The 21,240-nt window shown below is 48.7% G+C and overlaps 1 protein-coding gene across 3 annotated transcripts; it reads right to left on the bottom strand.

Annotated features, from left to right (window-relative positions):
• Positions 1-987: 987 nt before the first annotated feature.
• Positions 988-20,439, bottom strand: MYOZ3 (myozenin 3). 3 transcript variants are annotated; one of them, XM_001108712.5, is made up of 7 exons: positions 19,793-20,439; positions 18,237-18,298; positions 9,955-10,109; positions 8,924-8,977; positions 8,666-8,819; positions 8,112-8,274; positions 988-3,671 (listed from the first exon to the last, which is right to left on the bottom strand). In XM_001108712.5, exons 2-7 carry the CDS (start codon positions 18,295-18,297, stop codon positions 3,503-3,505), a joined length of 756 nt encoding a protein of 251 aa, XP_001108712.2. In that variant the 5' UTR covers position 18,298; positions 19,793-20,439; the 3' UTR covers positions 988-3,502.
• Between the last annotated feature and the right edge of the window lie 801 nt (positions 20,440-21,240).

Genomic DNA, 21,240 nt, shown 5'->3' with positions numbered 1-21,240 from the left:
GTAACAATCACCCAGGTCTAGAAACAGAATTTTTCCAGCTACCCTAGAAGCATTTGATGGGGCCCTTCACATTCACAAACGCCTCCCCACTCCCAAAGTTACCACTATTCTGACTTTTATATTAAATCTTTTCTTCCATCAGGAAACATTTGCCTTCCTTTGCTTACCATTATGTTTCTGAGATGCATTCACATCGTTGCATGAAACTATAGTTCATTGTTGCTATGTCTAATGCCACGTTTCTCTGCGTTTTGGCTATTCTTAGTCCTTTTCATTTCCATATCACTGTATGATTTAATTTATGGAAAGAACAAAAACAGGCAAAAATATAGAATTTTATATGAAAGATTTCGTTTTCTTTTTTTTTTTTTTGAGATGGAGTCCTGCTCTGTCGCTCAGGCTGAGTGCAGTGGTACAATCTCAGCTTACTGCAACCTCTGCCTCCTGGGTTCAAGTGATTCTCATGCCTTAGCCTCCCAAGTAGCTGGGATTACAGTCACATACCACCATGCCTGGCTAATTTTTGTATTTTTAGTAGAGATGGGGTTTCACCATGTTGGCCAGGATGGTCTCGAACTCCTGACCTCAAGTGATCTGCCCACCTCGGCCTCTCAGACTGCTGGGATTACAGGTGTGAGCCACTACGCCCAGCCTATGTGAAGAATTTCTTATAATTTATTTCATGTAATCTCAAATTACATGAAAGGTGAGTGATTTGCTTTTTCAGGATCCAAATTTTACTTCTTAAATAAAGCAGCATGATACAGAACAATCCATATAGTATGATTCCATTAAAACAAAGACATGCCTATGTGTGTGTGCATCTATATACACATGCACATATTTATCCATTCAAATAATTCCACAATTCTAGAAGGACCAAATTGTCATCAGTGGTTACCTCTGGTCTGTAGGAATAGCAGAGACAGGAAGGTAGGAAGGTGTACATATGTGCATGGGAGGGCTATGTGGGCAGACACTTTCACATTTTACTCCTTATCATTATTATTTTATTTTTACAATGAGCATTCTTTTTTTTTTTTCTTTTTTACAACACCAGAAAAAGTCACACTCTCAGAAGAAGAAAGAATTTGTTTTGGGTGCAGTGGTCTCCCCACCAGGCTCCTTTTCGTACCCAGTGGCTACAGTTACCTTCCAGAGCACAGCAGAACCAACCCAAGGCAATCGGAGTCCTTTTGTCTACTTTTCAGACTCTTGAATGGCTGCTCTTCAGCACATGGAAACCTGGCTTTCAATGGCAGCCCCCAAATTCAAGAGAAAACACCAATTGCAAGCAATTCTAAAAGTCAGGCCATTGGGCCCTTGGGACCCAGAAGGGGAGTGAAACTCCAGAGCAAAAGGAAAATGCAATCATTATCCCATGCACCCTGGGAATGGGCTGGACTCCTGACCTTCCACATCGCTCCCAGAGAGAGAGGCAGGGAGAGCTCTACAGCAATGAGAGGCTTTCCTTCAGCCTTCAGCTTTACTGACCCCCAGTGACATCTTAGCAGCCAGCTTCTCATGCTGCATCTAGTGCACAGACAACTTTTCCAGCCTAGAGCAGCAGTTGCATGAAACCTACCATTGACTGAGCTCTTATTATAAATGTGTCCTGCACTGTGTTCACAACAAACCCATAAAGGAGATTTTATACTTGTCCTCATCTTACTGATGGAGAAATAGAGGCTCGGGGATGTGAAATGACTTGCTCAAGTTCACCCAGCTAGCAGTGGCAGAGTTAGAGCCCAGTCCAGCCAGTCTGACTCCCAAGCCTGCACTCAACTTCTAAACTCCAAGGCAGGGCACCACAATCAGATGATTTCAGAGCGAGTGGGCATTGACCACCCAGTGTAGAGAAAACACATCCACTGGAATCAGATTCCCATTTGGTCTCTGCCCCTGGACAAGTCACTTCCTCCTTTTGAGCCTAAATATCCACATCTGTAAAATGGGGACAACAATATCTTTCTCTCAGGGTTGTTGTGAGAATTAGAAATAAGATATGTAGAGAACCTACCACCAGCCCAAGCACTGAGGCACTCAATATAAAGCTGCCATCATCATCATCATCACCACCACCACCTTAAACGGCCTGCTCAAAATGGACGGTGGAAAGAAGGAATCTTAATAAGCACCCCACTTTGCACTTGTCCTGCAAGGTGCCCAGCAGGCGGCCCCTTCTCTCCATTCCCATGGCCTCATCCCTTACAGGCTTCCTGGCTTCTGGCATTACCCTTCTCCAATATACGCCCCACACAGCACCCAGCAAGACCCATCACTAAAACCTTCCGCATTTCCTTAGTGAGGTCCACCCCACGCTGGCCCTCACCGGCTCCTCTAGCACAGCCTTATCCCTTCTGCAGAACACCCTGCACCCGTGCTCAGTTCCACATTTTTGCACATGCTGGTCTACTTTCCAGGAATCCCCTCCCCCTCACACCCCCTTCTCTTCATGGACTCTCACACCTCCTCCAAGGTCCCACTCAAATCCTCCAGGAAGCTTCTGGAATCCCATCCCACACCTAGGGTGAGGGACTCCTTCCTCTGCCCCACGACACACTGTTCCTCAATTGTCAATAAGCATGCTTTAGGGAAAATTATGATGATTTCACGCTCTATAAATCTGTCTTCCCTACTGTCTTTTCCTCCTCGAGGCCCGGGCCTGGCATAGTGTCTAGCACACAGTCAGTGCTTAGGAAGTGTTTAGAGCATGAATAGATGAAGACCAACTGCCTCTCAGTAAAGGAACATTTTCTAAGTATTTGAATTATTCACAGGAAGATGGGGTGCCAGTGAGCAGCACCCTGTCACCGGGGGAGTGTACACTGCAGGAACAGGGAAGAGCAGAGGTGTGGATGTGGACTCCTAATGACACAAACCATGGAAAATTTATGCTGGAATCACCTGGAGTACTGGTTGCTATTTATTTTATTTATTTATTTATTTTAGAAGGAGTCTCACTCTGTTGTCCAGGCTGGGGTGCAGTGGCGCAATCTCGGCTCACTGTAACCTCTGCCTCCCAGTTCAAGTGATTCTCCTGTTTCAGCCTCCTGAGTAGCTGGGATTACAGGCATGCACCACCATGTCTGGCTAATTTTTGTATTTTTAGTAAAGACGGGGTTCCACTATTTTGGCTAGGCTGGTCTCAAACTCCTGACCTCAGGTGATCCTCCCACCTTGGCCTCCCAAAGTGCTGGGATTACAGGCATGAGCCACCACACCCGGCCCTGGTTGCTATTAGTAATACAGATTCCTCGACTTAGGAGACTCTGATGCTGCAAGTCTGGGACAGTCCAGTCATCTGTATTCAGAACAACATCCCCAGGTAATTTTGAAGCACACCCGTTTTGGGACTACTGAACTTTGTGACCTCTGAGGCCATTTGCGATCAGGTTTTGTGTGTGAAGGCCCTTCTTAAACTGTGAAGTGCTGTCCGCAAGTCTCGGTTCCGGATGTTACCAGGCCCCCAAGACTGGGGAACTGAAGATGCAGGCTTGGGCTACAGCTCCTCGGACTCTGGGAGGTTACGGACCCAGCCCTGGGCCACTCTGTTGAAGCTGGGTCTGAGGCGGAGGAGTTCCAAGCCACTGAGGGGCTCCGGGATGAAGGGGGTGCCTGGCCTGGGAAAAGTGCCCCCGACGAGGGGTCCTCCAAATGGCACCGGGGTCCTGGAGAAAGAGAGCAGCAGGAGAGGTGGGCTGTGTGGAACAGGGACAGCAGTATACTGACATGTGGGTCACATGTATGGGCCCCTCCCTGCTGCTCTCTGAGTCTCAGTTTTCCCTTCTATAAGCAAGATTCTGTACATCTTTTTTTTTTTTTTTTGTCACCCAGGTTGGAGTGCAGTAGGGTGATCTTGGCTCACTGCAACCTCTGCCTCCCAGGTTCAAGCAATTCTCCTGCCTCAGCCTCCTGAGTAGCTGGGATTACAGGTTTGTGCCACCACACCCGGCTAATTTTTATATTTTTAGTAGAGATGGGGTTTCACCATGTTGGCCAGGCTAGTCTCGAACTCCTGACCTCGTGATCCGCCCACCTCAGCCTCCCAAAGTGCTGGGATTACAGGCATAAGCCACCGCGCCCAGCGATTCTGTACCTCTTAAGAGGTTTTTTCAACTTTGCCCATTTCGAAGTCTGCGCCTACGTGGGTGGCTCGTTGCTTAGCAATAGAAATGAAGCTGACAGAGTCAGAATTGACTTGTCCTAAGCAAGACTCTAGACTCCCCTTCAGTAAGCTTCCCTTAGGACAAAAGGCCCAAAACTAGAGAGAGAAGAGAACATTAGAAAGAGCACTGAAAATCAGGGGGAAAATGCAGATTACAACACACATGACATTTCTCCTCCAGGACACTGGCACAATGAAATCATTTGATAACGGGGCAAAGTTGGTGAGGTGGCGGGGGAAAAGTTTCACAGCGTGCTGCTGGTGAGAGGGTAAGCCAGTGCTGCTACCGCAGAAGACAATGTGGCAGGACCTTTGTAACCTGAAATGTGTGAGCTATGTCACCCCGCACCTCCACCTCCGAGCATATGGCTTAGGGAAGCACAGGCGCGTAGGCACTGGGATGCAGACCTCAGCAGCACATTAGTGACAAATCAGAAACCACCCATATGTCCACTAGCAGAGAAATGGGCAAGACAGATAGAGCATGTTCACACGATAGAAAACTGCCTGTAATCCCAACAGTTTGGGACGTCAAGGCGGGCCGATCACCTGAGGTCAGGAGTTCAAGACCAGGCTGGCCCACATGGTGAAACCCCATCTCTAGTAAAAACACAAAAATTAGCTGGGCATGATGGTGGATGACTGTAATCCCAGCTACTTTGGAGGCTGAGGCAGGAGAATTGCTTGAACCTGAGAGGCAGAGGTTGCAGTGAGCTGACATTGTGCCATTGCACTCCAGCCTGGGCCACAAAAGTGAAACTCTGCCCCACCCCGCCAAAAAAAGAAAGAAAAAGAAAACTATACAGCAGCTTAAAAGGAACTAGAGCTCTACGTACTAGTATGGTAGATTTTGAAAGCATAATGTTGAGTAAAAAAAGCAAGTTAACAGAATGAAACACAAAGTATTAAAACACACACACACACACACACAAAAACATCATTCCCCCTACAGGCATGCAGTTGCCCACACAAAATGTTCTGAGCCCATACAGGCCAGCCTGACAACCATGTTACCTTTGGGAAGGCAACTGGGATTGAAAGATGGTGAGCAAAGGGGCTCTACATTTATTTGCCTAACATTTTTTAAAAGAGAACCTATGTATGTGATTTTAATAATACTGTTTTGTTTTGTTTTGTTTTGAGACAGGGTCTTGCTCTGTCACTCAGGCTAGAGTGTAGTAGAATGATCTCGGCACACTGCAACCTCCGCCTCCCAGGTTCAAGCGATTCTCCCACGTCAGCCTCCTGAGTAGCTGGGATTATCAGTGTGCGCCAACAAGCCCAGCTAATTTTTGTATTTTTAGTAGAAACGAGGTTTCACCATGTTGGCCAGGCTAGTCTTGAACTTCTGACCTCAAGTGATCTGCCTGCCTTGGCCTCCCAAAGTGGGATTACAGGCATGAGCCACCACACCTGGCCTTAATACTGTTTGTTAATTTTAAGAAAAATAAAAATCATTGCTTGTGTTGTTTTTTCAGCAGCCTGGGACCAGTGGGAAGAGGATAGTGCTTGCCTCTGGGGTGGAAAGACAAACCTCGGGCCAGGGCCTGGGTCCCAGCCAGGAAAGCATTTCTGCCTGGACCACCCCAGTTTTGGTGGCAACAGCCAGGCCTCACAGGAACAGGCTGGGTGGTGTCCAAGCCATGCAAGGCCCACAGTCAGGCCCTTGACCGGGAGCCCAGGGCCCTGGAAGCTGAGCACATCTTGGCCACCCAAACTGCTGTTTCTCTTCTCTATGCCTCAGTTGCCCTTTCTCCCTCAGAAGAGGTCTGGGTGCAGGGCTCCCTAAGACCCTCTTTCTGCTGGTGGGAATGTGCCTTGCTGTCATACTTGAGGCATGAGATCAGTGGGAGATGCAACCTGAGTGGCCCAGCCTGGAAGCCGCCTGCCAGGACTGAATGTCTGCTGTAGGTTTCAAATGGCTGGGCAGGCAGGGTCTGAGGGCCCAGGAGGAGATAGGGCAGTCCTGCCTGGCGGGGAACTCCAGAATGTCTGTTAATGGCTTGTGACTCACACAGCGCCTGCTAGGCCCAATTCTTCCCATCAGGACCCTCTCTGCCTATTCAGATATTTGAGGGCAGTCACATCCCTCCGGAGCTGTCTCTTCTCAAGGCGGATCACCACCAGTTCCTTCAGCCTTTCCTCCTAAGTTCTGATTTTCCAGGCCTAGCTAGGCTCCGGCGCCCACCCGTCTGTCTTAGACAGACACAGTCTCCACGTGTGGTCTGAGCAAATGCCAGAGGAGCAGGACCGTGGCGTCCTCTCTGTGGACTCCCCTTTTCCTCACTAAATGCAGTCCAGACCAGAGGAGCATATTCAGAAATAGCACCCGACCGAGGAAGCCAGTGCAGTTAACATGCACCCCTCAGCCCAAGGCCTTCCTCCAGTGCCAAACTTCTGTCTTGATTCCTATGGTTTGTTTTCAGGCCTCCAGTGCAGAATGGTAAATGTATCCCTTTTAAGCTCTCCCCTGTCCAAACTTCATCTCAGCTGTAAATAATAATCATAATAGGCCGGGGGCAGTGGCTCATGCCTGTAATCCCAGCACTTTGGGAGGCTGAGGCGGGTGAATCACAAGTTCAGGAGTTTCAGACCAGCCTGGCCAACATAGTGAAACCCCTGTCTCTACTAAAAATACAAAAAATTGGCCGGGCACAGTGGCTCACACCTGTAATCCCAGCACTTTGGGAGGCTGAGGTGGGAGGATCACGAGGTCAGGAGATTGAGACCATCCTGGCTAACACAGTGAAACCCTGTCTCTATTAAAAATACAAAAAAATTAGCCAGGTGTGGTGGTGGGCACCTGTAGTCCCAGCTACTTAGGAGGCTGAGGCAGGAAAATGGCGTGAACCTGGGAGGCGGAGCTTACAGTGAGCTGAGATCACGCCACTGCACTCCAGCCTGGGCGACAGAGCGAGACTCTGTCTCAAAAAAAAAAAAAAGCCGGGTGTGGTGGTGGGTGCCTGTAATCCCAGCTACTCACAAGGCTGAGGCAGGAGAATCCCTTGAACCCAGAAGGAGGAGGTTGCAGTGAGCCGATTGTGCCATTGCACTCCAGCCCAGCCAACAGTGCGAGACTCCGTCTCAAATAATAATAATAACAACAACAACAACAACAATAGTTATTGTTTGTTGAAAGTTTCTTACTTGCCAGAAACTTTACCTATGGCTTCTCATGTCATCCCCACAGCAACCTTATGAAGTAGGTACTATAAACCCCTCATTTTACAGGTGGGGCAATGGAGGCTCAGAGAGGTTAAGTCACTCGCCCAAGGTCACACGAGCAGGCCTGGGGTCTGCATTTAAGTCCACGTGGAGGCCCCATGCTCTAAACCAATACAGGCCACTGCTGTGTGGCCCTCACTCTGGCGTCCAATGTTTCACTGCCACTCTCCACTTCGCGCCATCCTCAGAGCTACCTTGTTGGCCTCTTCTAGGCCATTGGTGAAAGGAAAAGCTGAGCTGGCCTCAAACTGCTGAAATCTGGGGACTCCTCAGAGAAAGACACAAACCTAGATGTTCATCAAAGAGGTAGCACACAGCAGCCATGGGGAATAAGGCACTGGTCTCTGGAGTCAGACAAACCCAGACCAGAACTCCAGCCCTGCCGGTGCTTCCCTGTTTTGTGACTTTGGCCGGGTTGTTCATATTCCTGAGCCGCAGCCTCTTCATCTGCAGAACAGGAAAACTCATAGCGCCCGCCCACCATGTCCCGGAGAGGATCCAACATGTGCGGCACCTTCACTCTTCATTTCTCCCACGTTTACTGAGCACCTACTAGGTGCGGAGGCGCTGTTCCAGCCAGAGCTCAGTCAAAGAGTAGAAAGCGCTGGGGACAGAGCCTGGCCTGCAGAAAGTGCTCAGGAAACGCAGGCTCCCGCTGTGGCTCTGACTGGCTTCCCGCCCCTCCCGGTCTGTCCCCGGGCTGCCCGCCCCGCCTTACTTGTTGAAATTTCGGTAGTCGTTGGAGCTGGGGGTGTGACTTCGGCCATCGCTCTGGTAGTCCCGGTAGCTGACGAACTCCTGCCAGGGGCAGCGGTAGCCTTTGGGGATGGCGGTGTGGTTGAACTTCTCTGGCGGGACGCCCTTCAGCGGCTCCGCATAGCCTAGGGGCGGAGGGGAAGGGGGCGCCTCGGTTCTTCCACCTTCAGCCCCCACCCCCACCTCGCCCCATCCCCATTCCGCGGAGGCGGTTGGAGGAGGGAAGATCCGAGTTAGGGGAGAGGAGTGGGGGAACAGGATGTCACAGTTGCTCCAGCACAGGAGACCCCTTCCCGTCCCAGGAAACACGGAGGACTGCAGTGAGGAAGCCACGAGTTCGCAGCGCGGGTTGCAGTCTTGGCCTTGGCTGACTCGCTGTCTGACCTGGGGCGCAGTGGCGTGTGTGTTGGGGAAGGGGGCGGACTAGCTTTCTGGGTGCTCTTCCTGCCCCATGGGAAGCACACCCATGCTTCAGGCCCCCAAGCCCTGGTCCAGGGACCCGAGGAGGCCACTCACCTGGCGCCAAGGCGCTGGGGCTGGGGACGCACCCAGCTGGGGCGGCTGCAGAGTGGGCGCCCTCGGGACCCCCGAGTGAGGCCCCGGGTGAGGCCCGGAAGATGTGGAGCTCCGAGCGGTAGTTCTGCCCCTCGGGGCCATTGGCATTGGCAACCTGGGCACAGGGGCGGGCTCTCAGAGGCCACCGACGACCTCCCGCCCCCAGCCGCCTTCCCCTTCCCCCAGCTTCCCTTCCAGGGAGCTCCCCTCCACGCTCACCGTCCCCGACTCCGCTGTTCCAGTCACCTTCCTCTTGGCGCTTCCGGCCAGCATCTGGGAGCGAGGGGGTAGAATAAACCGCGGAGAGGCTCAGCGGGGCAGGGGACCAGGGTTTTCCCTCCACCAAAAAAAAAAAAAAAAAAAAAAAAGGGAAAGGCAAGAATCCTAACGCCCATCATCGGGGAACAGGGATGAGTTACTAGTTTACAGCGCTAAACCCAGTGCCTGGGACGGAGAAATACTCGATATATGTTAATTGCTATTGTAATGCTGAGTCTGGGCAAGATACTTAATTTCCCTGAGCCTCAATGTCCTTCTCTATAGAAGGAGGATGATGGTGATGAAGGTCTCTTCCTCAGAAGAATCTATGAGCATTAAATGAGACACCTGCAAAGTGCTTAGCTAGCACTGACTTAGGCACATAGCAAGGGCGGGTGTTTTGTCATCTTTATTTTTCTGCCACATCACTCCCTCTCAGTTGCCTCCTGTCTGGCCCAGAAATTAAGTGGAGGGTGGATGGAATAGCCCTGGCTTCCTTAGAAGTACCTGGAACTGCCTGCTGCCTTTCTGAAGCCAAGGGAAGAACCCTTCTTGCCTTTCTTCTCCACCAGCAGGTTATTCCATGGCCTTTCCTTCCTCCAGTGGGAAGAAGAAAAAAAGGCATTCTACATTTTCCATCTTAGATCAGGCCCAAGTCTAAACTAGATCCTGCCTGCTGCAAATTTAGCCTGGAATGCATGCCTGTCTTCGCATTTTTTTTTCTTTTTTTTTTTTTTTTTGTAGGAGGCAGACTACCTTCACTCAACGGCTTATCCTCAACCCCCCAATCTACTTTGTTCACTTTGTTCTGTAGCCAGGGTGAGATGCCTAAAAAGATAACACTTTTCAAGGATCACACAGAAAGGCAGGAGCTTCATCTGATGGGAACATCACAGTCTTCAGCCTGGCTTACCGTTTCGTTTGGCTTTAGGCTAACCACTGGCTCTCTATCGTCCTCAGTTTCCCCATGAGCACAATGGTGGCTTACTCACCGCCCGCTGGCTGGCTGCTAACTCGAAAGTGAACTTCTGCACACGGCGCTGCCTCTTCTGGAAGAGGAGGGACCCTCTGTTGTTGCGTAGTGACAGCTCCTCCATCATCAGGTCCTGGGGCACGCTCAACTTCTTGCCCAGGTCCAGCGTAGGGACTGCCAGGAAAGGCCAGAGCGGGCTCTCACCACCCCATCCCCTATACACTCCAGACCCCACCTCTCAAGGCACCTCCTCAGCATGGCATGCTGTGTGTAAGAATGCCCGTTTCTCCCCAAGCTTGCTGACACCAGGTGTCATGATTCTTTGGAATCTTTGCCCACCTGATGGGCAAAAATGGCACCTTAGAGTTTAATTTGCATGTGTTTGTTGCTCAGTGAAGTTTAGCACTGTTTCAGAAGTTCTTTGGCCATTTGTATTTATTGCATGAATTCCCTGCGCAGGTCTTTGCCCATAATGGTGGAGGTAGTGAGAAATGGTCAGATTCTAGCTGTGTTTTAAAGGTAAGCCATGGGTATGGTCAATAATCGAGAGAGGGGTTGAGAATGACCGCAAGGCTTCTGGCCTGAGCCACTAGAAGGATAGAGCAGCAGCTCATTGAGATGGGGAAGGCAAAGGGAGGAGAAAGTTCTGGGAGAGATCAGGAGTTCAGTTTTAGACATGTGTTCTTTTAACTTTAAAATAACCTTTTATTATTATAAAAAAGCATATATGGGCCGGGCACGGTGGCTCATGCCTGTAATCCCAGCACTTTGGGAAGCTGAGGCAGGTGCATCACCTGAGGTCAAGGATTCGAGACCAGCCTGGCCAACATGGCGAAACCCCACCTCCACTAAAAGTAGAAAAATTAGCTGGGCATGGGTGGCACGTGCCTGTAATCCCAGCCACTCCAGAGGCTGAGGCAGGAGAATCACTTGAACCCAGGAGATAGAGGTTGCAGTGAGCTGAGATTGCATTGCTGCACTCCAGCCTGGGTAACAGAGTGATTCTCCATCAACAACAACAACAACAACAACAACAAGACTATATGGGCCCTGAGGAACGTTGGAAAATACAGATATCAGACAAAAAAGAGAAAAATACCATTATCTATCGCCCAGAGACTGCCACTATTAACACCTTAGTGTATGTCCTTTCATATCTTTTTCAATCACTATATTCGTACGAGGTTTTAACCAAAACAAAATCATAGCATACATGTTTTGTAACTTTTTTTTGTTTTGTTTTTTGAGATGGAGTCTCACTCTGTTGCCCAGGCTAGAGTGCAATGGCACAATCTCGACTCACTGCAACCTCTGCCTCCTGGGTTCAAGCAGTTCTCCTGCCTTAGCCTCCTGAAGTAGCTGGATTACAGGCACACACCACCACTCCTGGCTAACTTTTGTATTTTTAGTAGAGATGGGGTTTCACCATGTTGACCAGGCTGGTCTCGAACTCCTGACCTCGTGATCCGCCTACCTCAGCCTCCCTAAGTGCTGGGATTACAGGCGTGAGCCACCGCGCCCAGCCTGTAACTAGTTTTTATCACTTAAAGATCTCCAGCTTTCCAAGTGAACAAATTTTTGTTTTACCTAATATCTAGTCCATATCCAAACTCTGCTAATTATCTCCAAAACTGGGCATCTTAAATTTGAGGAGACTTGTAGGCATCTAAGTGGTGGTGCTGAGGAGGGAGACAGACGTGTGAATCTGGAGAAAACTGACCTGAAGGTGAAATTTTGAGCATCATGAGCTTTTACTGGTATTTACTGGTATTTGTTGTTGTTTTTCAATGAAGAACATTACATTTATTTCTTTTCTCATAGTTGGAACTACTCTTTATAGCTATTTAGAGGATTTTCAGGGTGATGACTGTTCTTAGCAGTTTGTGCTTTTCCCACTAGCCAAATGCAAACTTTCACATTTGGCCAACAAAGGAAGCCTTTTGCAGGACAGAGGGGAGAGAATGGTGAGGACCTTGGCAGGTGAGAGCCCTGCGTGGGCAGCATGGCCTGCCTGGTCCATCTCTAAAATCGGATACACATATGTTCATATTCCAGCTCCATAAATGGTACTTTAAGCTGGGAGGCTGGATGAGATCACAAAGAAATGAGAATAGGTAAAGAGGACCAGAGACGGAGCCTGGGGCCTCCAACATTTACAGTGAGGCGGTGAGGATGAACTAAGCCAGGAGCCTGGGCAGGAGCAGCCCACAACATAGGACGAAACTAAAGAGGATGGTATCTTGGAAATAAATGATGAAAGCATTTCAGGTATGATAGAGAGACTAACAGAGCCAAATGCTGCTGATGTGTCAAGGAAGATGAGAGCTGAAAATCGACTATTATATTTAGTAACACAAGGTCATTGGTAATTTTCACCAAAGCAGTTTCTGTGGAGTGTTTGGGTGTGAAAGCCTAACTGGAGAGGGTTCAAGAGAAAATGGACAGAGGAACAAGTTTAACCACACCATGAGGAAACGATAAGCCAAATCCAGGATGCAGGACATTCTACAGGACAACTGGCCTGGTTTTTCACACAAGTGAGTGGCATGGATAAAAGGGGCAGAGGGCTTGCTTCAGATTAAAGGAGATTTAGAAGCCATAGCAACCAAATAAAAACTGTGGCCCTTGTTTGGATGCTGATGAAAACAAACCAGGAAACTGAAGAAGGTTGAATACAGACCGCTTATTAAATGGTATTAAATCATTAGTGCTGATTTTGTTCAGTGTGCTAATATCTTTGTGGCATGTAAGGAAACATCCTTTTATTATTTTGATGCATTCTGAAGTATTTGCGGGGTGAAATGACATGCTTTTTGGCATTAGCTTTGAAATTTAGGAATGAAGGAGGGACCATGTACTTACTCCGTACTTGTATGTGTGTTTGGAAATTGACTAATAAAATGTCAAAAAGAGAGAAAGAGAGGATTGGTAAGAAAAATATAGGCAACTGCTTGGAAGAGTTGGGCTTTAAAGGATCCTGGCTACAGACAGCTATGGGATCAAGAGGGGTTTGTTTGTTTGTTTGTAAAGATGGAGAATAACAGCATGTGCGTTAACAGATGGGAACTTTTGAACAATGCAGTAGAGAGAGGGGAGAATTGCTGCAGGAATGTCCTTGAGCAGGAGTGACAGGAGAGCTGCGTTTCCAGAGCCCAGCCAGAGGAGTTGGCACCAGGCAGGTGTGAGGAAAGTTCATCCACCATATCAGAAAGGAAAACCACAAACATGGGCGCAGATGCAAGCAAGTAGAGAGATGTGGCAGAGGATGCTTGCAGATGTTCTCTTCTGGTTACTCTATTTTTCTTAGTGGAATAAGAAACAAGGTCTTTAGCTGATAATGAAGTTGTGCAAGGAGGTATTGAAGGTTTGAGGAGAAGTGGTGCCAAAGTCATTAAGAGAGTAGCATGGGAGAGTGAATGAACTAGGGAGATGGACATGGCTACCGGGCAGCACTGGGGGTCACTCGGGTGCTGTGATTCATGCCAGTCAATGGAATCCTGAATAGCTGTCTAAAAAGGACACTGATTTTTTTTTCATTCTTTCAACACAGACATAAAGGGCACTTTCTATATGCTAAGAACAGAAAGAAACCCACTTATAGGCTGGGCGTGGTGGCTCACACCTGTAATCCCAGCACTTTGGGAGGGCCAGGCGGGTGGATCACTTGAGGTCAGGAGTTCGAGACCAACCTGGCCAACATGGCAAAACCCCATCTCTACGAAAAATACAGAAATTAGCTGGGCATGGTGGCGTGTGCCTGTAATTCAGCTACTTGGGAGGCTGAGGCACAAGAATCGCTTGAAGCTGGAGGTGAAGTTTGCAATGAGCTGAGATCATGTCACTGTGCTCCAGTCTGGGTGACAGAGCAAGACTCTGTCTCAAAAAAAAAATAAAAAAAAAATCCAGTATAAATTAAATTAATTCCCCTCCAATTGCAGGGAAAGTAAGAATCAGAAGAATAGGTATTTGAAGATCCCATTTGTATTATATATTATATAAATATTATACATGTGTGTGTGTGTATATATATTTTATATATATATATATAATATATATATATATATATTTTTTTTTTTGAGACAGAATCTTGCTCTGTTGCCCAGGCTGGAGTGCAGTGGTGCAATCTCGGCTCACTGCAACCTCTGCCTCCTGGGTTCTGGTGATTCTCCTGCCTCAAACTCCCAAGTAACTGGGACTATGGGTATGAGCCACCATGCCTCGCTAATTTTTGTATTTTTAGTAGAGATGGGGTTTCACCATGTTGGCTAGGCTGGTCCCAAACTCCTGACCTCAAGTGATCTGCCCGCCTCGGCCTCCCAAAGTGTTGGGATTACAGGTGTGAGCCACCACGCCCGGCCCCCATTTATATATTAAAAAATAAGTATGTGTTTTTGCATGCATTGAAAAATCTGCAAGGATACATGCCAAGGAGACATGTCGCCATAGCAAACATCTACAAGGAGACATGTCACCATAGCAGTGACCATGGGACATATAAAGGAGGAGGGTTAGAAATTGTTTACACTGTTTTGTTGTTACTGTTTTTATTGAGAAAGTGTACTGCCTACTTAAAATTACGAAAGAATAGTTATACCTAAATACATAATAAAGCACCCTCAGCATCATATTCTCAAACACTGTACAGATGAGCTGAGCTCAATATTGTTCTTTTTTTTTTTTTTAGATGGAGTTTCATTCTTGTTGCCCAGGTTGGCGTGCAATGGCGCGATCTCGGCTCACTGCAACCCCCGCCCCCCAGGTTCAAGTGATTCTCCTGTCTCAGCCTCCTGAGTAGCTGGGATTACAGGCATGTGCCATCACACCTGGCTAATTTTGTATTTTTAATGGAGATAGGGTTTCTCCACGTTGGTCAGGCTGGTCTGAAGCTCCCAGCCTCAGGTGATCTGCTTGCCTCCATCTCCCAAAGTGCTGGGATTACAGGTGTGAGCCACCTCCCCCAGCCGAACTCAATTAAAAAAAAAAAAAAAAAAAAAAAGAGCAGCTGCAGTGGCTCACAACTATAATCCCAGCACTTGCAGAGGCCAAGGTGGGTGGATTGCTTGGGCCCAGGAGTTCGAGCCTGGGCAATATAGCAAGACCTTGTCTCTATTAAAAAATAAAAAAAGATAAAACCTATTTGACTGAGTAATTCTATTTCTAGGAATTTATTCTCAGGGGAAAAGTTGAATAAATATGTCCAAAGATATATGTAGAAGAACGTTTATTGCAGTGGGGTTTAAAATTGTGAAAACTGGGACTCAGTCTTCTGGTGGATGCTGCCCAGATGCCCCTTATTAGCAGCTAATAGTTCTTTTTTTTTTTTTTTTTTTTGAGACGGAGTCTTGCTCTGTCGCCCAGGCTGGAGTGCAGTGGCTGGATCTCACCTCACTGCAAGCTCCGCCTCCCGGGTTTATGCCATTCTCCTGCCTCAGCCTCCCGAGTAGCTGGGACTACAGGCGCCCGCCACCTCGCCCGGCTAGTTTTTTGTATTTTTTTTTAGTAGAGACGGGGTTTCACTGTGTTAGCCAGGATGGTCTCGATCTCCCGACCTCGTGATTCGCCCGTCTCGGCCTCCCAAAGTGCTGGGATTACAGGCTTGAGCCACCGCGCCCGGCCAACAGCTAATAGTTCAAACTGCCACCTTCTACAAAGAACTGCCAGTGGAATGGATGCTGCCGCAGCGCCTTTGCCTCAGGTGGGATGAATTTTGCGGAGGAATTCATGCTCGAGAGCTCCCCACAGGCTCACACTGAACCTGGAGAGCCGCTGAGCCCACACCCTCGCTCAGCAATACCCCACCCTAGGCTGCATTCCTCCTTCTCTCCCGAGAGCACTCTCTCAATAGGTCACTTGCACAAGCCTCCTCTGGTTCTGCCCTGAAGGATCTCACCCCAGACAACCCTCATGACCACCATCAGGGGATGTTTAAATACACGTGGCGTGTGCAAACAGCGGAATGATGGTAAGCACCGGGAAGGAAGGCTTGAGATAAATCATACTAGGATGGAATGCTGCTAAATGAAAAAAAAAAAAAGCCAAAGAACATAGCATATAGTATTTAGCCCATGTGTATGTATGTTTATATAAAGACATTCATATATGAACAGAAGAAGAATTTACATAAATATGTTAACAGTGGTTATCTCCAGATGGTTCCATTATGATGAACTTTCACTTTCAAAGCTGTTCATGTCTGTTTTGTCTGAATTAAACAAATTTTTCTAATGTATGCCAAGTCAATGGCAAATGGATATTTTTTAAAAAAGTGATGTATTATCGGCCGGGCACGGTGGCTCAAGCCTGTAATCCCAGCACTTTGGGAGGCCGAGACGGGTGGATCACAAGGTCAGGAGATCGGGACCATCCTGGCTAACGCAGTGAAACCCCATCTCTACTAAAAATAACAAAAAATTAGCCGGGCGAGGTGGCAGACGCCTGTAGTCCCAGCTACTTGGGAGGCTGAGGCAGGAGAATGGCGTGAACCCGGGAGGCGGAGCCTGCAGTGAGGTGAGATCCAGCCACTGCACTCCAGCCTGGGCGACAGAGCAAGACTCCGTCTCAAAAAAAAAAAAAAAAAAAAAAAAGTGATGTATTATCCTCTGGAGACAAAGAGACCTGGAGTCAAATTGCAGCTTTACCACCTACCAGATGTGACCACCTGCTCTTCCGAGCCTCAATATTCTCATTCCCAAAATGAGGATAATATCTAACTTACAGAGTTGTGGTGGGGATGAAATGACACAAAGCATAAAGGATACTTTTCTCTTAGCAAAGTGTCTGCCACATAGTAAACATGCAATGATGGTAAACATTTTTATAATTTTTACTTTACAGTGGCTGTCTTTAGGTGGTGAGATTATAAGATTTATTTTTTCTTCCTACTTTTCTTTTGTTTCAAAATTGTCTTTAGTCAGTACCTTAGCAATAATCAATAAGTTATATATTTCAAATCTTGCATCAATGATGTGTCTCCATATTTGGGGGTCTGTAATTAACTCCCCAAGAGAAAAGAGAATGCATTGCCTGACCCTTCTATTTAGAGCGTCAATACGCATAGAATGTGCATATTTTAGCTACAAAATCAGGGTGGGAGAAGAAACTGGACATCAACAAGAGGAAGCAAGAACACACAAAATAGGTTAAAAGGATGCCACATATAAAGTCACGAAATATGATTGACTCCTTAGCACGCTGAAGGCAAATGCACAGGTCCTACCTCAGGTCCCCTGAGTCAGAATCCTCAGGAGTAGATGCTGGGCATCTGTATGCCTAACCAACATCAAATCATTATGATTCACAATAAAGCTGGAGAGCTCTGACTTAGTTGATTTTTTTTTTTTTTTTTAAGAGACAGAGTCTCACTCTGTCACCCAGGCTGGAGTGCAGTGGCACAACCATAGCTCATTATAGCCTCCAACTCCTAGGCTCAAACGATCCTTCTGTGTCAGCCTCCTAAGCAGCTGGGACCACAGGCATGTGCCACCATGCCTGGCTAATTTTTTTTTTTTTGTGGGATGGAGTCTCACCATGTTGCCCAGGCTGGTCTCAAACTCCTGGGCTCAAGCAATCCTTCCACCTCAGCCTCCCAAAGTGCTGGGATTACAGGCATCAGCCTCTGTGTCCAGCCCCTAAATTAATTTTTAAAATACCTGAAATCCTGTAAAGTAGACCAAATACACAGATTCCAAAATTATATCAAGAGTTCCTGAAGAGGTCTTATAAAATTGATAAAAATGAATTTAAACTTTTCAAATGAAATGATAAAAATGATTTACTCATTGGATAAATCAGCTTTTAAGTAAAAAGTTTTGTATCTAAATGGGCGGTCTGCTCTTCCCACCCTGCTCCATTCTCTCCACTCCCCTGTCTGAGCCATGGGGCCCAGCCATCCTGGGCCATCCAGAGGCCTCGGTGAACCCCAAGGAGCAATAGGCAAGGGCAAGTATGTGCAAAGCTTGCAGCCACAGGTAGAGCTGGAACTGGGACCGGAGTCTTCAGAGCTTAATTTGGGGCTGAGGTGAGGCCTTAGATAAAGCCAGGGCCAGGGTCATTTTAGAGCCAACGCCCAGCCTGGGACACTCAGCCTCAGCTCCTGGGTCTGTGGAGAGATGGGCAAGACCCCTCCGGGTGCCTCAGGAAGCTTCCCAGCGGAGGCGGCAGATTCCACGGGCACTCCCTCAGGGCTGGCCTGGAGCTCACACCTGTCTGCCCAGGCCTGGGGCCAGCAGGCCAGGGTGAGTGCAGCCTGGGAGCGAGGAAAAGATGGAGTCTGAGGAAGGCATGAGGCTAGAATCACCTTACCTGGTTCAGTGAAGTTCCCCATGGCAGCCATCACTGGCCCCTTCTGCTCCTTGGGGATCATCCTGTGGAGGAGAGACCCCCATAAATGGGCCAGCCTGCCTCCATTTCTCCCCAGACCTCCTTCCAGTCCCTGGTTCACCCTGCCCCGGTCCTGAACAGCTTTAGACCAGCCCAAAATCACAAGCAAGGGATATCTGAGCTGGAAGAGCCTTCGGGGTCTCTGTGCAGAGGAGACTGGGGCCCAGGGAATGAGAGGGAGGTGCTCAAGTTTGCACAGATCTATTTTCGTGTTGCTAGGGAAGCACTGTCTCTTCAAGGGTGGTTTCTAGGGGCTTTTCCCAGCTCAGGCATCCTGATCAGAGGGAGAGTAGGTGCCAGGGGCATCCGGGTGGGGCAGGCAAAGGTCTCAGACTACTGTCATCTGTTGACCCAGGAGAGTCCTATTCCACGACTGAAAGAGGTTGGAGGTTTAAGTTAGGGGAGAGGAAGCATGGGCTAGGCTGGGGCTGCAATGGGGTCTGTGAGGCTGGTGTGCCCCTCTCATCCCTGGCACTTGGCCCTGAGGCTTGAGGGCACAGGCTGGTCCAACCAAGCAGAGAGAACCATCCCCCATCTTCCCCATCTCCCCATTACTGGGCTAACTTCTGTGGTGTTCTTTTCTCCCTCTTCCCTTCTCTCCCTCCTGTTCCATCCCGTGATTTGTATCTCATGGCACTTTCAAGGAATCTTGGAAGAGATCTGCAAATAAAATGAGGTCCAAAGCCCTTAACTTGCTCTCTGGAGAAGAGGCAGAGCCCTTGAGCTCCTTGACTGACCACCCAGCCTGGTACCCTTCTCCTTTGCCTCCGGATTTTTCTATACTCCTTCCTTTAGAAAACAATCTGCCTTCATCTGTATCCCCAACACCCACAAGGGGCCCTCGGTCTGTGGGCACTCATTGTGCAACTGGAGTCTAGTGGGTGTCCCTGACTTTCTCTGTAACTGCAAACAAGTAGCTCTGCAGCTCTGCACCTGAGTTCCCCCTTCTGTAACATTAGGGGGCTAGGCTAAATCACGGAGATACATGGATGGGCTTTAGGGTGTTCACAATCCCCCTAAAACTGTAGGTAAACATGAGTGTGTCTACATGCATTTGGGGATGAGGGTCATGGGATGACTGAGAATGCCTCGATCATGACCGTTTAGGATTCCACAGTCCACAGATCTGTTTCTTGATAAACACTCCCTTTACAGAAATTCACAGACGCTGGGAAGGGTCTCTCATTTTACAGACAGAGAAGCTGCTTCCCTCTACTGCGTAAAAATCCCAAAGTCCTGAGCAGAGCCATTACCTATTCCCCACCTTTAATCCTAGCCACACCCTCCCCATTTAATGCAGGGTAACCTAGAGCTTAGAGTTCCTCTCTTCCCAAACCAGAATCTAGGCTTTCATGGGGTTCCAAACTCCCTAGACCTACTGCAGGGCCCTTCCTCTCCTGGAGAAGGAGCTCTGGGGATTGGATCATTTTCTCTGCCCACTCCCCCGAGTTCCCCAAGCTCCCCTAGGATGCTGGTACCTGAGAGAGTGGGACCACAGTGGGCAGGAGGGAATCTTAGACCCCCAAGATTAACACCTCTGTCGGGAAGCTGAGAGTTGCGTGGTGTCCCTGTAGGCAGTCAGCGGTCAGCAGTCAGTAGGCAGCGAGCAGGGTGTCCCCTGCAGCCAGCTCTGGCTTCAGCTGATGAGAATCATTCCTGCCTTGCCATGGGTCACAGCCTTATTTCGGGCTGCAATAGGAGCTGGAGCCAGATGCTAAAAGCACCAGACCCTAGGGAAGACAGGTGCCCTGGCAACAGGCCTTTGCCGACAGAGGGCTTGCACCCACGTGTACACACACGCTCACATATGCATGCACCAAAGTCACCTGGAAATGTTGAGGGTCAGCTGCTGGTAGCTTCCGCTTGTTAACTGTTAAATCCTTAGTGCCAAGAATGGTGCCTGACAGGAACTCAGTAGATATTTGCCAGGTGAATGAATGGATGGATAGATAGATGGATGGATGAATGAATTGCTCCTCAATATCTTTGCTTGACTTATCCTTTTCTTCCTTCCTTTTTTCTCTCCTGCCTTTCTTCTTCTGTCTCCTTCCTGCCTGCCTTCTTTTCTCCCTCCCTCCCTCCCTCCCTCTACCTTCTCACATTCCCTGAGCCTCTCTCTAAGGACTGAAAATAAATAAGGCAGGGCTCTGTCTTCAAGGAGCTCAGCCAGGTCAGATTCAGATGGGTAAACAAGCTTTGGGGAAGGCTCTAAGAGAGCCCAGGGGAGGGAGTTACCAGCTCAGTCTGGGGTAGGGGGTGAGAAGGCTTCCCAGAGGAGGACACACTGGAGTTGGGCCTTGAAGGATGAGTGGGAGTTCACTGGGCAGAGAAGGGGCATGGCAGGTAGTGGACATGTCACTTATAAAGATGGTAGGGGGTTGGCAAGTAGAGCCATTGCTGAGGGCAGTGCTGAGAGATTAGCCCAGACAGTGGGGGCAGGGGCCAGATCCCAGCAGGCTTTCAAAAGGAAACTGTGTTTATAAAGGGTTGCTGACGAGATCAAAGTGGTGAAATGGAGTGATCAGATTCGCATTTTCCAAAGGTATCTTTGCTGCCATGTGGGAAATGGGTTGGAGGGCGCCAGACTGGAGGCACGAGGATCTGTCACCAGGGGTGGCTGGATCAGAGTAGTGACAAGGGGATGGAGAGGAGAGGGAGTTGAAGGGTATTTGAAGAACTCTCAGGTCTTGGTGAGGAATTGGATGTGGGAGGTGAGGAAAGGGAGTCCCACTCCCCTGTTTCATGCTTGGGTGACTGGAAGAGGAGGAGCAGGTGGGGTAGGGGTAGACACTGAGGTCAGTTTTGGATGAACTTTGTTTGAGGTGTCAGGGGACTGGGGTGAGATCACCAGTAGGCAGTGGGACACCGTGCTGTGGTGGGGCCCCAGCCGAAGATAAAGATTGGGTCCAAGGCACACACCACTCCT

Source organism: Macaca mulatta, chromosome 6, assembly GCF_049350105.2.
Source record: "Macaca mulatta isolate MMU2019108-1 chromosome 6, T2T-MMU8v2.0, whole genome shotgun sequence".
Classification (NCBI taxonomy): domain Eukaryota; kingdom Metazoa; phylum Chordata; class Mammalia; order Primates; family Cercopithecidae; genus Macaca; species Macaca mulatta.
This window is presented reverse-complemented; position numbering and strand designations above follow the sequence as displayed.

Excerpts from the sequence above, each read along its gene's own strand:
- MYOZ3 (XM_001108712.5), bottom strand. The coding sequence starts at position 18,297 with ATGATCCCCAAGGAGCAGAAGGGGCCAGTGATGGCTGCCATGGGGAAC. Across the intron at positions 10,110-18,236 it reads GGGGAACTTCACTGAACCAG|TCCCTACGCTGGACCTGGGC; the intron begins GTAAGGTGATTC and ends CTTTCCTGGCAG. Across the intron at positions 3,672-8,111 it reads GACTACCGAAATTTCAACAA|GACCCCGGTGCCATTTGGAG; the intron begins GTAAGGCGGGGC and ends CTCTTTCTCCAG.